This window comes from Martes martes, assembly GCF_963455335.1.
Source record: "Martes martes genome assembly, chromosome: 6".
In the NCBI taxonomy this organism is placed as follows: domain Eukaryota; kingdom Metazoa; phylum Chordata; class Mammalia; order Carnivora; family Mustelidae; genus Martes; species Martes martes.
The window spans coordinates 58,901,419-58,917,427 of NC_137893.1; the positions used below are offsets into that span (position 1 = coordinate 58,901,419).

The following is a 16,009-nucleotide window of genomic DNA, read 5'->3' on the forward strand; positions in this document are numbered from 1 at the left end:
GAAAATCATTTCCTTATTTAAACACGTTTGTAAGGGCTCAAGCCCCTCTTTATGCAAATATTTTTCAAATGGACATTTTTGTCCCAAACTACAAACAGTAATTTTATGTCAAAAGAAAGGCAAGAAAAAAACAGCATTGAGAGACTTAAAAAGGAAACAGTAAATAAGGAATAATAAACTCAGGAATTTAAGAAATTTTGTGTACTAAGAAAAGAGGAACGACACCTCTTCTTGAAAGCTGTCCAGGGTTATCCATCAAAATAAATCCCTTTCTTCTTTAGCCTCCCACATTTTCTGCCCACATTTTGCTTTCACTTTTTATCATAGACTAAACATAATATGTCTTGAATTATGATAATTTGTCATATACTCCCTTCTTTGGGTGACAAAGTCTTAAAGGGAAAACAATCTTAATTATCTCAAATACTCCAAAACATAGGCAACACAGGGCCTTGCAGGAAACCAAGAGGGAAGAATGCTACTATATTTATTATGTCTGTTATTATGTTGCTTTTATAAAGTGCTATTCACTTATTTCATTTGTCTTAGTTTCCTATTAAGACTAAAACTTAAGGCAATTAAAACCTATTTCTGTTCTTTATCTACTTCTTACGTACATTTTTCCTTTTCTTTGAAGATTTATTTATTTGAGACAGACTGAATGGGGGGAGGGGCACAGAGAGAGAGGAAGAGGGGGAGAAGCTAACTCCCTGCTGAGCATGGAGTCCCATGCAGGGTTCCATCTCACCACCTTGAGATCATGACCTGAGCCAAAAATCAAGAGCTGGACACTCAACCAACTGAGCCACTCAGGTGCTCCATGTACATATTTCTTTACCTTCTACTTATGTACCCATAGGTGGTAATTAGGCATTCATTTGACCAAGAGAAATCTGCTTTGATGTTTCTTATGTATATAATTATATGAACTAATTTATAAGCTAAACTTTATAACTATCGAGTGGTGAAAATGCATCATCCTCTACAAATGATAAAATTTGTATGACTAGCATTATACTTTAATCAGATTAAAAAAATCCCAAGTAAACAAATCCATTGTTATTTTGGGAAGAATTCTCTGATAGAGAAAATGCTTTTAAAGAAATTTTGTAGCTTGTTATTTAACCTGAGTAGTAAATTCCTCTCTGCAAAATACAGATGATGATAATATCACAAGGATATTGTGAAAATGAAATGGAAGCATATATATAAGGTGTTTAGTCCTGGGCTCAGCATAGAGAGACCCTCTAGAAATAGTATTTCCTTCTCCCTGGCTATTGGAAGGTAATTACAAGGGAAGTGAATACTTCAGTAAGTTCACAATGATTAAAATTTATTTACTGAAAACATTTCCCTCCATCTTGTTCATTTCTCTTCATCTTGCCATTTCCTTCTGGAAGTCTCCTCAATGAACACAGCATCACACTAAATTACAAAATCCCAACACATGCTGTACTCCATATATAAAGTCCTATGTGTACAAAGTGCTTTGTGTTCAGAGAACTGTGATGGTAAGGTAAATTATTATTATTGTACACTCATGTTATATTTGCACTTCATTTTGTTAATAACATAAAATGTAAATTTATATGTCTTTCTCAAAATGTTCATGTTTTACCTATTATACTGTAAACTCTTTAAGAAGCACAATGTTTAACATAACTTAGCTTCACAACATTTGATTCAGAAACACATTCTTTAGGTACTCAATAATTACATTTCTGAATAAGGCCAAAGTGATAAAAGATCTATTTATATGAAAACCAGAATACACACAAATATTGTTGACCTAAATATATATATTGTTGGCCTCCTTTGTGCACCAAGGTAGAGCAAAAATACATAGACAAAATAGAATGAATTTAGTGACAGAGTCACTAATACTTTATCTAAATGAGTATATTACAAGCACCAATTAGAAAAATAAGGAAACAAAGATGTTTGAAAAATATTTCAGTTCATTCTATAAATTTAAGTGACCTGTATAAACAAAAAATGATGTTAACTTGCATTTACCTGTTTTTTAGCAGAGCGGTTAGGCTCTCAGAATTGAGTTGTTGCATCAAGGCCTCTCTCAGTGTCGGAAGCATGGACAACACTGTGATGCAAACAAAAAATAAAAAAGGTCGCAAGTGATATGACTGCCTTCACTGAGAAACGCACGTTGTTTTAGGCTGTATGACTGGACTAACAACTAGCAAGGGTTGGGAGGGAATGTCAGGGGTAGAGTTTCAAGTTGTTATTATTAAGAATAAGAAAAACTGAGTTTATGCTAATAAATCATTTATCTGCTTACATTAAGTGACAGAATTATATATATACTATGACTATAGCAATGTAAACATACAAGAAAGAATGGGAAAAATTATTCTGAGATGTGAAAAGTGGTGGTCTCTGGATGATGGAATAATAATAATCATCTCTTTTTCTCTTCTTTTCTGTACTCTCCAAATTTTTTTTTAAGATTTTATTTTTTTTATTTATTTGACAGAGAGAGAGATCATAAGTAGGCAGAGAGGCAGGCAGAGAGAGCAGGGGAAGCAGGCTTCCTGCTGAGCAGAGAGCCCGATGCGGGGCTCGATCCCAGGACCCTGGGATCATGACCTGAGCTGAAGGCAGAGGCTTAACCCACTGAGCCACCCAGGCACCCCCAATTTTTTTTACAATGAATTTATTTCTGATATAATAAAATGATCAAAACAACATTTATATCTTTAAACTTTCTGTTTCATATTTTATTTCTATTTTTAGAAAAGTTTATTAAATATTACAAAGCAGTAAGCACGTACTGAAACCTAGACAAAAGTGCATCAGGCTGGGAATTAAGAACCGCTGAGTTGTACTTTGGTTTTGCCAAAAGCTTATTGCCTGTAACTCCCCAAGAATAACATTAAGACATAGTGCTCTATGGAAAAAAAGACTACATGTAATTTATAGAAGTTACTTTATTTATGGTTCCTGCATGGTATAAGAAAAGTTGGAGAAATGAGCATATAATAATTTAAAATGAGTTTCTAACACTAAATAAGTAATGATAAAATGAAAAAATATCAAGAGATCACAAATACCACATTCTAAAAGGGAAAAACTTCAGTGTGTGATTTTTATTTCTTGACTAGGTAAGACATATTAATTACAAAACCCGTATTATTTTTTTCTATAGAACATTTAGCTTTTAGCCTACTCTAGACATCTATTTCAGTGCTGTACTATGGAGTTTCAGTGTATTTCCTCAAGCCGTATGATTAAATCACCTAAGTCATTTAGATTATTAACTAAAGTCACAGCTCAGAGCCAATGTAAAAGGTAGCTTATCTCAGTGTATTTGGTACATATGCCTAGACCAAATGCGATATGTTAGCCAACCAAGAAAAATTAAGGTTTAGAGTCCTACATACAGAAAATGGAGTTAGTAAGGAACAAATTTAAAGATTATGCGGTAAAACAACATGATTTGAGAGGAGTCTCTTCAACAATTCTGAAAGATAAGAGCTTTTCACTTTTCCCTTCAGCCTATTCAACCGAAGACAAGTCAATTCTTTTCTTCCAGGCAGTTTTTTAAAAAACACAGAACAAATATGTTTCTGTACCTAGTTGAATACAGCATTCATGTTTTCCTTTAGCCATCTGGTCTCCATGATAAACACCCCCCAGTCCAACCACAAATCACAAGACAACCCTTCACCAGCTATGAAATCTGTGTGACCCTGAGCAAGTTATTTAACCCCCCAGTGCCTCTGTTTTCTCTGTAAACTAAGGATAACTTTGGATCTATCTTAGAGAATTGTTGTAAGGTTTAATTGAGACATATAAAGCATTTAGAATATTTGCGCATGAGAATGCTCAGTGTCAGCCCCTATTATTATCCTTGTTTGGCCTTTTCTGACACATTCCAGTTTGTATCTTCTTCTTTTTTTTTTTTTATTTAACTTGTTTATTTGAGAGAAAGAGAAAGCATGAGTAGGAGGGGCAGAGCGAGAGAGAGAATCTCAGGAAGACTCTGCACTTAGTGTTGAGCCCTGCCTGGGGCTAGATCTCATGAGGCTGAGGTTATGACCTGAGCTGAAACCAAGTGTTGGGCATTTAACCAACTGTGCCACTCAGGCACCCCTCCAGTTTGTATCTTCTTAACATATGAGAGGCAGAAATGGACATGCACTCTGACGACTCCAGAGCATGATGCAACTACCTGTGATCTGAATCAGATTTTATTTTTGTGGTCTAAGATTAAATTAGTACTTCTAGAAATCATATTAAAGTCTTCATAACCAGTTTGTGCTCAACTAGAACTCCCAAACCTTACTCATATATCCTGCTTGCAAGCAAGCTTAGATAATTGTGTATCTGTACAACCAACTTGTAATGCAGAACAATTCATTTATCCCAGCCTAGCACTGTGTCATATATAAATTTAATAAGTATCTCTTCTGAATATTCAGTAAAAATCACGAAGAAGATAAAGCCACAGGGCAGAATACGGAAACATTTTATTAGATGGTATCTTTCAAGTTGGGGCCAACCTTTTGGGTAAAGAAAACTAGTCATATTTACCTAAAGCTACTAAATTTTTCTAGTATATCCACTGCACCTTATTCAAAAGGATAGAAATGTAATCATATGATTTATAACCCCATTATCAATGCATACCAGAAAGCTAATTTGGAAAGTGTTCCAGTGAACTTCTATTTGGCTCCTACCATATTATTTTTAATTACCTATCTGCAGCCATTTATTCATCTGAGGGTTGTGATGGTCATGGAAATGTGCCACCAAATCTGCTAGGAGGAGCATGGTTGGCTGGTAGCCCAGCTGTGACCCCTTTGGATCCATTACCATGTCTGCACTGCTCCCAGCCAATGAGAGTGGTGTGGTGATACTAACAGAGATCCATTCCAGAGAGCTTTGACTTAAGGACTCCCCACTGGCCTGCCAAAGCTTTCTTGAAACTGTGCTATACGCTGAAACTCTTTTTATCTAATCTTCTTTCCTTCTTCCTTTCCATTCACATGTGAGACTTACACTATGGTCTGAAAGCTTCCCTCGCCTCCTTCTGCTCCCTCCCCTTTGTTCTTTGCAAGTGTTCCCCCCCTCCCCAATATATCTCTTGCACATCTAATCCCATCTTAGCATCTGTTTTCCAGGGAACCCAAACTGACACAAGAGTCCATGTCAAATTGAGATGTATTTGCAGACTCTAGACTACCCTTTTCTATTTTCTGAAAATTTGAGTAATAACCAGAAATGCACTGTACTTATTTTCTAAAAATTTATTAACATGTCCTTGATAGAATCACTTCATTGAATGCTGAATATCAATTTAAAGAATTATGTAACTTTTTTTTTTTTCCCTTTAAAGTAGGCTCCACATCCAGTATGGAGCCCAATGCAGAGCTTGAACTCATGACCCTGAGATCAAGACCTGATCCAAGATCAAAAGTCAGATGCTTAACTGACTGAGCCACTCAGGCACCCCAAGAATTATGTAACTTTTAAAAGTTATCATTTACTGAGTATTTATTACGCACCAAGCACTTTACATGCATTATTTCTTCACATTCTATAAAACATTTATGAAGTGGGTTTTATAATGATCATTTTATAGAAGAGAGAATTGAGATTTAGATTTTCCCAAAGATACAGGGATATTATAAGGAAAACCTAGGAACTCACTGTTTTAAAAAATTTTTTATTTAAATTCAATAATTAATATATAGTGTATTATTAGTTTCAGAGGTAGAGTTCAGTGATTCATCAACTGCATATTAACACCTAGTGTTCATTACATCACATGCCCTCCTAATGTGTTTTATCTGAGTTGTCATTACATGCAGTATTGATGATCACTATTTGCTTTATAGAATGAAGTATTATTATTATACTAAATTTAAAGTCCTTTAAACTCAGAAAAAAATTCTGCTTTCAAAAGTAAATAAAGAGAACCTACCTTTACAAATTCTTTTTAAATTAACTGTTCTTAAAAGAAGTGTTAGAGAAAAGATTAAGCTTTAAATAATAACAAAGAAAAACAGGTTTGACATGTTTGACATGTCAAACCTGTTTGACATGGGTTTGAGAACTAATTCTTTAAGGGGTTATACCGGTTATAAAGCCCATTCCCTTCAAATGTGAGCAGTTGATTTTGTTAGGGCATTCCCCCAGTAGACTTCCAACTCTGGAGGTTAAATAATTACCATTAATTCATGTTGAGTAGTGTATTCTTCTGTGCTGCACTCACGGGTTTGTAGCTGCCTACTGTAAGTTTAACACACTCAGGAATTTTTACTGCAGCTATTAGGCCTAATGAAATCAGGCCTAACTTTACAGCCTTACTTCCCTCTACTCTTACATTGCTCATTCTGCTCTAGCTACATACCCCTTTTGCATTCTTGAGTGTCAAGCCTGTTCCCATTGAAGGCATTCTGCATGGCTCCCTCCATTGAATCATTTGGTTTTCTTCAAATGTCACCTCCTCAAAGAGGCCTGACTCTCCTGATTGCCATTTCTTAAAGAACCGCTCCCTTACACATCTTTATTCTCCTTATAGCAGCCATCACTGCCTTAAGTTATTTATATGTTGTTTATCGTTTGTTATTGTCATTAGCATATAAATTCTAAATGTCAGGGATTTTTTTTTTTAATCATTCTCATTTCCCCAGCGCTAGGTACCCCAAGTATTTGCTGAATGAATAAATAAGTTGAATGAACAAGCATTTATTGTATATTGATTAATACTGATTTTAAAAATCAACATTTAATGATGTATTTCAGTTAAATCATATAAATCCTTTTGCCTTTTCCTCTTTGGTCCTGGAGGTATGCAAATTAATATAAATCATCAAGTAACTTTATATACATGTATAAATATTTCTCTTTGCCTTACCTGTCATATTGCAAGTCCTCTGGTTACTTTCAAAATGATACTGTCGTCTTGCTTGAGCAATGTACTCTGCAGCTTCTCTTTCTTGTATTTCTCTGATTTTCTTTTGTCCATATTTTCCCAGGATATATACTCCTAAAATTATTTTTTAAAACAAACAAGTATGTTAATCTAGTTAATTAGGGTGGTAAAAATTCCAAACAGTATTTTTAACGTGTTTCATCCAAATATAAGGTTTATATCAATGAAGAGTTAAAAATCACAACTTTTAAAAATCTAAATTAAAGACTTACATAGGAATTGTGACCTAAATATAAGGAAAAGGAGATAGGTATTTTAATAGCCAATGGTGGGTACATAAAGCTAGGTCTGAAGAAAACAGAAAGGAATTAATTGTACAAAGTCTGGCAATGCCTTTAATAGTGAAGTGGAGATATTCTAAGTGTCCAGCAATAAGGGATTGTTAAGTAAATTATGCTCTATTCATACAAAAATCTTGTGAAATCTTATATGGCTGTTAAAAATTGCATTGCTAAATTAGCCAACAACTCAAGGAAATATCCATATATATTGTTAGTTTATAAAATAAGATCTCGATGTCCCCCTTTTTAACGTAAGTAGATACATGGAAAAAAACATAAACTATAATTGTTGAACAGTAGGATAGTAGCTGATCTTTTTCTTCTATTTGCTTCTTTCCATCGTCCATATTTTCTTCAGTCAACACACAATACTTTTTTAAAATGTAAGATAAAATATTTATTTATTTATTTAAAGATAAAACGAATACAAGAGGGGCGCCTGGGTGGCTCAGTGCATTAAACCTCTGCCTTCGGCTCAGGTCATGATCCCAGGGTCCTGGGGTCAAGCCCTGTATTGGGCTCTCTGCTCAGCGGGAAGCCTGCTTCCTCCGCTCTCTCTCTGCCTGCCTCTCTGCCTACTTGTAATCTCTATCAAATAAATAAATAAAATCTTTAAAAAAAAAGAATACAAGAAAGGTAGGTAGTCAGACAGACATCAAGAACTAGCACTTTCAGTGGAAAAGGGAGAGGGAAGAAGGTACAGAAATTCCTAAATTATAACACCACAGCATAAAAACATAGGTGGGGTCACGAGGCCTATAATTTTGTTGAACACATTTCAGGATAGACAGATGATATAAATGTGCACATTTTGGTCTATGCCCCAAGCGCAGTCAGTTGTTCTAACTGGGAATGTGAATACCCCTGAGTGGTTGGTTAGCATTTGACCAAAGCCCACTCCAAGGTTTAAGTACTTCAACTAACTTTTATCTAGCATAATGAATATTAGAAATGGATCTCCATAGATTAAATTAGTGGTGTTTAAGATACTGGATTAGCCAAAATGTTTTAGTAATACTCATTTGAGCAAGAATATATGAATCTAGAAAGTCCTTTATCCTTAGGAATGACTTAGTCTTGAATCCTCGGCTGCTACTTAGGAGGATTCTTAGTCAAAGGAGTTAACCAAATGGCCAAGAGAATCCTACAAAGCATCTGCTTCAGGTTTTTTTTTTTTTTTTTTTGAGAGAGAGAAGTGGGTGGGGGAGAGGCAGAGGGAGAAAGCAAATACCAAGGGCTTGACCTCCGCACCTTTTTATGCAAGGTTCTGTTGCAGCATGGGAAGAGGATGCTGGGACTTCAATAAGCTTATAAAACAAGTTATGATACTTAGTCTTATTTATACTGGCTAGCCAGATGCTTTTATGTGTGCCAGCATGTGTTTCATTATAACCTGGCAACAAATTTGTAACAAATTCTCACCTATCTCCAACTGCTTGAGGCCCTCAATATCTATCAAAGAGAACCTAAGAATTGTGCAGGACCTAAATAACTGGAGTTAGTCTGTTTGTCACAAGTGGGGAGGAGATGGCCCTGTAAGAACTGCAAAGAAAACACACATCCTGAAATAGATGAACTGATAACATATTATATATTTTTAAAAATAATAGTTCAGGGGCACCTGGGTGGCTCAGTGGGTTAAAGCCTCTGCCTTCAGCTCAGGTCATGATCCCAGGGTCCTGGGATCGAGCCCGCATCGGCTCTCTGCTTGGCGGGGAGCCTGCTTCCCCCTCTCTCTGTCTCTGTCTGCCTCTCTGCCCACTTGTGATCTCTGTCTGTCAAATAAATAAATAGAATCTTAAAAAAAAATAATAGTTCAGTAAAAGGTATGTCCTGCAAATAATTAGACAGAAATAAATTATGACTGCTGCTATATGCAAATACATGTATTATAATCATGCTTAAAGAGCAAATGAAAGTTATATAAGTGGCTTCAGAGCAATCTTTTTGTAATCCATCCTCAATAAACTGATGACAGTGCCATAACACCAACAGAATGAAGAAACTAACATATTTCACAAAGTAACTCTTTGATAGGCAATTCTTAGGTAACAACTACTTCTCAATGAATTGCTTGTGTTTTAGTTGCACAATAGGCTGCTTAAGGTTATGTGTAAAATGATTACTATTTCTCAAATAAAAATAATAATAATGCAAGGTGAAACACTGCAATGATGACATTTGTGTATCTAAGAATTTTCTGGAATAATAATAAATGATTGATATATGTGTTTTCTGGGAGAAAAGGTATACTGCTTTCATTAGATTCTCAACAGTGTCTGATAAAGAATTTTACGGAGCTACTGTATTTTATAAGTGTTGTATATTCTAACTAAAGCTAAAAGAAAATGAATTATTATGGGTTGAACTATGTCAAACACACCCCTTCCCTCTTCTTAAGTTGAAGTCTCCCTACTTCAGAATGTTACCTTATTTGGAGATAGGGTCTTTACAGAGGTAATCAAGTTGAAAGGAGGTCATTAGGGTGGGCTCTAATCCAACATGAAAGTATTCTGGTATGAGAAAATTTGGACACAGATGTGTGTAGAAGGAAGATGATGTAAAGACACAGAGGAGATAACCATCTACAAACTGAGGAGAGGGGCCTGTAGAAGATCCTTCTCTTATAGCCCTGAGAAGAAACAAATGCTGCAACACATTGATCTTAAGATTTCTGGACTCCAGAACAATGAGACAATACATTTCTGTTGCTTCAGCACTCAGTGTGTGGTACTTCGTTATGGAAACAATAGCAAACTAATACATGAAATTAGGCTAAAATCCCACAACCCATTATTATTTTTTTGAGTTAGCATTGAAGTAAGTTACTATACAAAGGCAAATTTAGCCAAGCTCTCATTCCTAAAATTAATAAATTCTGATTTTTTTTATTACCTAGGAAAATAAGTATGAGGGCACAGAATTTATTAGCTAAAATATGGGATTCAGGATCATTTATACACTCGAGTGGCTGCCTGCATCTGACCTGAAGACAATAGATATTGATGGTTATGGCACCATTTAGGTAGGTAACTTGAAGCAAGTCTCTTCCTCTCTCTGTATCTAATTTTTTTCATCCATAAAATGACAGGCTGGGATTGTAAGGTGCTTTAGAAGTTTCTTCTGTAGGTATGGCTTTATTTATGAATAATGGAAACAATCACTAAATACCTCAAAAAATGGGGGTGCAAGGTAGCTTAGTCTGTTAAGTGTCCAACTCTTGGTTTCAGCCCAGGTCATGACCTCAGGGTTGTAAGATCAAGCCCTGCGTTGGTCTCTGCACTCAGCTTGGACTCTGCTTGAGATTCTCTCTCCCTCCCCCTCCCAGGTCTCTGCCCTCACCCCTGAGCTATCTAAAAACAAAAACAAAAATAATTCTCCCTCCACCCTCCAAATCAATGTAAAATGTTTTGAGATTTCCTTTCGGAACATTGCTGGTAAAGCAAAACATCTTCTAGTCTTTCTACATTATAAATTCAGGTTTGTTTTTTTTTTTTTTTCAAACTGTCTTTTAGTTATTTTCTTTTTCTGGACAAAAATCCCTGGAATACAACTATTTTACCAGATTATTACTAGGTTAATAATTTCAGTAAGAGTTCAAAAATAATCTATTGTCACTGCTCAAAATCTAACAAAACATCAAATCCTGCTAGTCTGATTCTATTTCAGAAATATTTTCTAAATTTTGCCACTTTACTTCAACTTCTTTACCATTGTCTTCATTCAGATTCTGAATAATGCTCTTAAGAACTGGTTTCCAGCTTCCTCCTCTCCTCTTTTCTTCTGGTCTCACACCTTTCCAATCCACCTTTCATATGCCAAGTAATTTTCTAAAATTTAAATCTGACTACATATTCCTGTGATTAGAATTCTTCAACACCCTGCCACCTTTTCTTAACACGGATTCCCTGTTCCACTTAACATCAGAATTACTTGAAGCACCTGTTAAAAACATAGCTTTTAAGGAAGTTCCCTGAAATCATCCCCAAATATCTTGTCTTATACAATACTGCATCCCAATACATAATATTGTTACACAGAGGAAGCTCAATAAATACTTGCTGGATAACTGATGAATAAATGAACTGGTCTGGACCAGAAGAATCAGAATCTGAGAAAGAAAACTATGTTTTTGGATGCCTGGGTGGCTCTGTTGGTTAAGTGGCTGCCTTTGGCTCAGGTCATGATCCCAGGACCCTGCTCAGCAGGGAGCCTGCCTCTCCTTCTGCCTGAGACTTACCCAGTTTGCGTGCACTTTCTGACAAATAAATAAATAAAATCTTAAAAAAGAGAGAAAATTCTATGTTTTTATTAAGCCCCTTAAGTGATTTTTATCATAGCAAATCGAGAAGCACTGGTGCCCAAGATAATGTCCAGATTCAGTAGAATGGCACAATATAGAAGGCCCTTCACAAACTGCACTCAAGCTAGTTTTCCAAATACATCTTTTGCTGCTGCCTATTTATTCCGTTCTTAGCCATAGTGAAATACACTGATTCATCACAAGCAATATATCTGAATCTGTTGAATATCCCTTTTTCCAGCTGTGTCCCATGCTAGCTGTACAACTTGACTCAAGTGAATTCCTGAGTGAAGGCTGCCAGACACCTTCATGTTTATTTCTCTGTCCTCTAAGTCCCCACAGCACCAGCTCTACTATGATACTCTATTATGGTATTATCACTGTACTACTTTTGTTTATTTCCGTTTCTGCTTTCCAGTCAGCACCAAGAGTTCCTCAGAGTCAAGAACTGTCTTATTCCTTTGTATTCCCAGAGCCTGACATAGTGGGAGGAGGCACTCACTCTCACTCAGATATTTGTTGAATGAAAAAATGGAAAACTAAAAAGACCAAAAATTACAGGGATTAAGATATAAATTATAAGTCAATGCTCTGAGATTTTTAGAAATCAGCAAGCTAATAAATATAATCTGGTTATTCTCTGTTCTGCAACATTTTCTCTTGAGTATTGGTTCTCGAAATGTGGCTTGAGTACTCTTGAGGGTGTTCAATACCTTTTCATGGAATCTGCGAGTCAAAACCATTTTTGTAGTTTTTGTCTTTTTCATTCTCATTCTCTCACACAGCAGAGTATTCCAGAGGCTACATGACGTGGTAACAAAACTGATTAGATGCAGAAAGAAAGACAGGAATCCAGCTTTCTTTAATTAAGCCAGACGGTGAAGAGATTAGCAAAAATGTAAAATGATGCCTCTCTTTAAAAAAAAATTTTAAAAAATAATATTTGTGTTACTACGTAAGGGTTTACTATTGTTTAAAAAATTATTTGTTTTAATTTCTAATATGGCAACCATTAATAGATATAATTTTTAAAGGCTGTTTTAGAGTCTTTAATTTTTACAAGTATAAAGGAGACCTCAGACCAAAAAGTTTACATTTCATAAACTGGTCAAATTGTACAAAATGGTCTAAAGCAGGTCCAAAATGTAGGAAATCCCTATGTTTTAGTTTTTTTTCCCACCACTGATAGCCAAACTTCTTTGAGCATATATGTTGATATCGTACCTGGTTTTCAAGCCTGACAAAACATGCCACTTCTTCCATGAAGATCTTTTCTATTTTTTTCCAATTGCACATGGTATCTGCTGGTTTGATCTGTATGCCATATTTTTCCCCAGCTTTCTTATTGTTTTGTATTTTAATTATTTATATACTTGTTATATTCAGAATGTTTGTGTCCCCCCAGAATTCACATGTTGAAATCCTAATGCCTGATGTGATGATATTAGGAGGTGAGGTCTTTGGGAGGTGCTTAGGTCATGAGGGTGGAGCCTTCATGAATGGGATTAGTGTTCTTATAAAAGGGACTTCACAGAGACCTCTACCCTTGTGGCCATGTGATAACACAAAAAGTCTGCAACCCGGAAGCAGGCCCTCACCTAACTTTGCTGGCAGCCTGATCCAGCCTCTAGAATTGGGGGAAATAAATTTCTGTTGTCTACAGTCACACAGTCCATGGTATTTTGTTACAGTAGCCCTAGCAGACTAAGACACTTGTTTTCCATTCCTGGCAGACCATGAAGTCCAGGAAGGCAGAATGGTAAAGTATGCAAAGAGAAAGTGCTTCAGAATCTAACACACCTGGTTTGAATTCTAGTTTCCTTATTATTAACTCTGAGATCCTGGGCAAGTTTCTTCAATTCTTAGGACTCTAATTCCCACATTTTTGAATGGAAATAACAGTAACTACTCTTGTTGTCCTGCCCACTGAACACAAGAGCTTAGTACAGTGCCCACTGGACACCCAGTAAATGGTAGCTATTACTATGAAAAATCTGTAACTCTTGCATTTCCAATCATACTACCATAAACACTACAGGCACTGGATAAATATGTCTTAGATTAACTGAAATGTAACATTTCAAATGTTGTAGGAAGATATAAAACACTTGGATTATTTTCTCTTTCTGTCCCTCTGAACTTTTTTTTTCCTTTCTCATTTCCCTTAATCTGTAATTATAAGCTCTCAAAGATTTTTGAAAAAAATCTATAACTATGTCTTAAGTATACTCTTTAGCTTCCCCTGCGATTATCTCTCATCTACCATTAAGCTGTTCCATAAATCGGAAGGGGTATGCTATTTTGAGATTGCTAGAGAGATTATTTTCCTTACTTCAGTAGAGGCAAAAAACATTTTATTTATACTTCTTCCATCATATGTATATCTTTAACTTTACAAATAAAATGGACTTAGTGGTTTTAGCATAACTGAATTATATAGATAGTCCCTGAATTATACAAATTTTTGACTTTATGATGATGCAGAACTATTACACATTCAGCAGAATCCATACTTTAAATTTTGATCTTTTGCTGGGCTAGCAAATATGCGGTACCATACTTTTGTGATGCTGGGCAGTGGCAGTGAGCCCCAGCTCCCAGTTAGCCATGCAATCTTTGAGAGTGAACAACTCTTACAATCATTCTATTTTTCACTTTCAGTACAGTATTGAATAAATTACAGGAGATATTAACACTATTACAAGACGGGCTTTGTGTTGGATGATTTTGCCCAACTATAGGCTAAACTAAGTGTTCCTAGCACATTTTATGCAGGCTGGGCTAAGCTATGATGTTTGGTAGGTGAGCTAATATTAAATGTACTTTTGACTTATGATATTTTCAACTTTCTATATGTTTATTGGGTCATAACCCCATTGCAAGTTGAGGGAGAGCTGTACATTAGATATCAGTGGCTGAAGATACCGGAGAGTTTATTTGGAAAGGATTTCTCAAAGAATGCTGTAAAAATTCACATAAAAATGTACTGATTTGTGAAAGACCTCAGAGATGAGGAGGACTCTCCTTACCTCATCAATAAGCTGATTTCAAACTTTCCAGAATCAACAGATCTGAGTTACTGATGCCAAAAATATTGTTAATCTCAAACTGTTTGGAGGCAATAGAATATTATCTAATAGTCAGATAAAAGCAACCAAATTCCTTAGAAAACTTCTGTTCTTGTTTTTTAAGAACTTCTGTAACCAAAGCATGTAGTTAGTGATAATATTTCTCAAAAAAATCAAATGCTAAAGATTCTTCTTAACATTCCTATATTTCCTTCTATCTCACAAAGCTTTTTATTCTCTCCTTCAAATCCCTGCGTGTTATGACATGACCACCATATAAGGCAAAGGCTCTCACGATTATCCCACCTGTATCTTACAGTCTTCTCAGCCTAAGCTGACTCAGTTCTGTCAGCCAGACAGACGGGTATTGATCCTAACCTTGAAGATCCAGAGGAAGATAGCACATCTTCCAAACACCTTCTCTCCGCATAACTTGTATTCTCAAGAAGCAGAAACAGAACTAAAATACTGAATTGTGTTTCTCTGTCTAGTACACATCTTCCAGTCCTTTACCTGTGTGCGGTTTAAAAAAAAAAATTAACTTAAAACAACACTGGAAAGGGCAGGCTTTAGGTTCTCCTAGACTATTACGAAACTTCTGAGAAGGGTGAAAAGCCAAACTACCGAGAATGCAATACCAAATCTCACAGGAAAAACAACAACTGAAAAATACGTGTCTGTAAGAGAATGGTATCTTGAAACAGAAACTTAATTGTGGCGGCTTCTCCCAAGGTCCGTGAGAAGAAAGGATAGGAAAAAAGCAGAGTAAGCGGCAGTGTCAGGACAAAAGACAAATCCCACGACTGCAGAGGTGTGAAGAACCTCCGAGGCGGGTCACCCCGCGCCGCGTCCGACGGCTGAGAGACTCTCCTCCGCATATCCGGGACTATGGTCGCCCGGCCTCTGTTTCAGAAGACAGTCACCTCTCTTCCGCCCCTTGCTCCCAAAGACCCTTCCGAGAACGCTGTCACCCACCTCCGAGCACTGTGCCCAGGAAGATGCATTTCTTTTTATGACGTTTTAGAAAATTCCACATAGATCTCAGCATCTCCAGGCCCTACAGGTACGGGCTGCCTAGAGGCGCGGGGGGGGCGGGCAGTTCGCCGAGAAACCGTTTCCTCGTCGCTTGGCCCGAACCACCAGGCAAGACTGCCGTCGTCCCGCTGCGTGCTCTCCAGAAATCACAAACGCGACTTTCCGCAGAGACTGTCACCGGGGCGGGAAGGGGGCGTGGACTACAGCTGAGCAGCTGCGCTTTCTGTTGCTGCCGCCGCGCCGCGGTCCCCGCTCACTGGTCCCGGGCACCCAGGTCCGTCCAGAATTCGTTCCCGAGTGCGTCGCCGTTCGACTTCCCTGGAAACCGTGGCCCGCAGTCGCCGCGTTCCGTTACCCGTGCTCC

At 36.8% G+C, this 16,009-nt stretch overlaps 1 protein-coding gene across 1 annotated transcript in view; it reads right to left on the bottom strand.

Annotated features, from left to right (window-relative positions):
* Positions 1-15,916, bottom strand: part of PEX3 (peroxisomal biogenesis factor 3) — a 33,015-nt gene extending 17,099 nt beyond the window's left edge. The window contains exons 1-3 of the mRNA XM_080805145.1: positions 15,586-15,916; positions 6,881-7,012; positions 2,017-2,098 (exon numbers count right to left, since the gene is read on the bottom strand). Coding sequence (XP_080661271.1) covers positions 2,017-2,098; positions 6,881-7,012; positions 15,586-15,658 — 287 coding nt within the window. The 5' untranslated portion in view covers positions 15,659-15,916. The remainder of the gene's footprint in view (positions 1-2,016; positions 2,099-6,880; positions 7,013-15,585) is intronic.
* Positions 15,917-16,009: the final 93 nt, after the last annotated feature.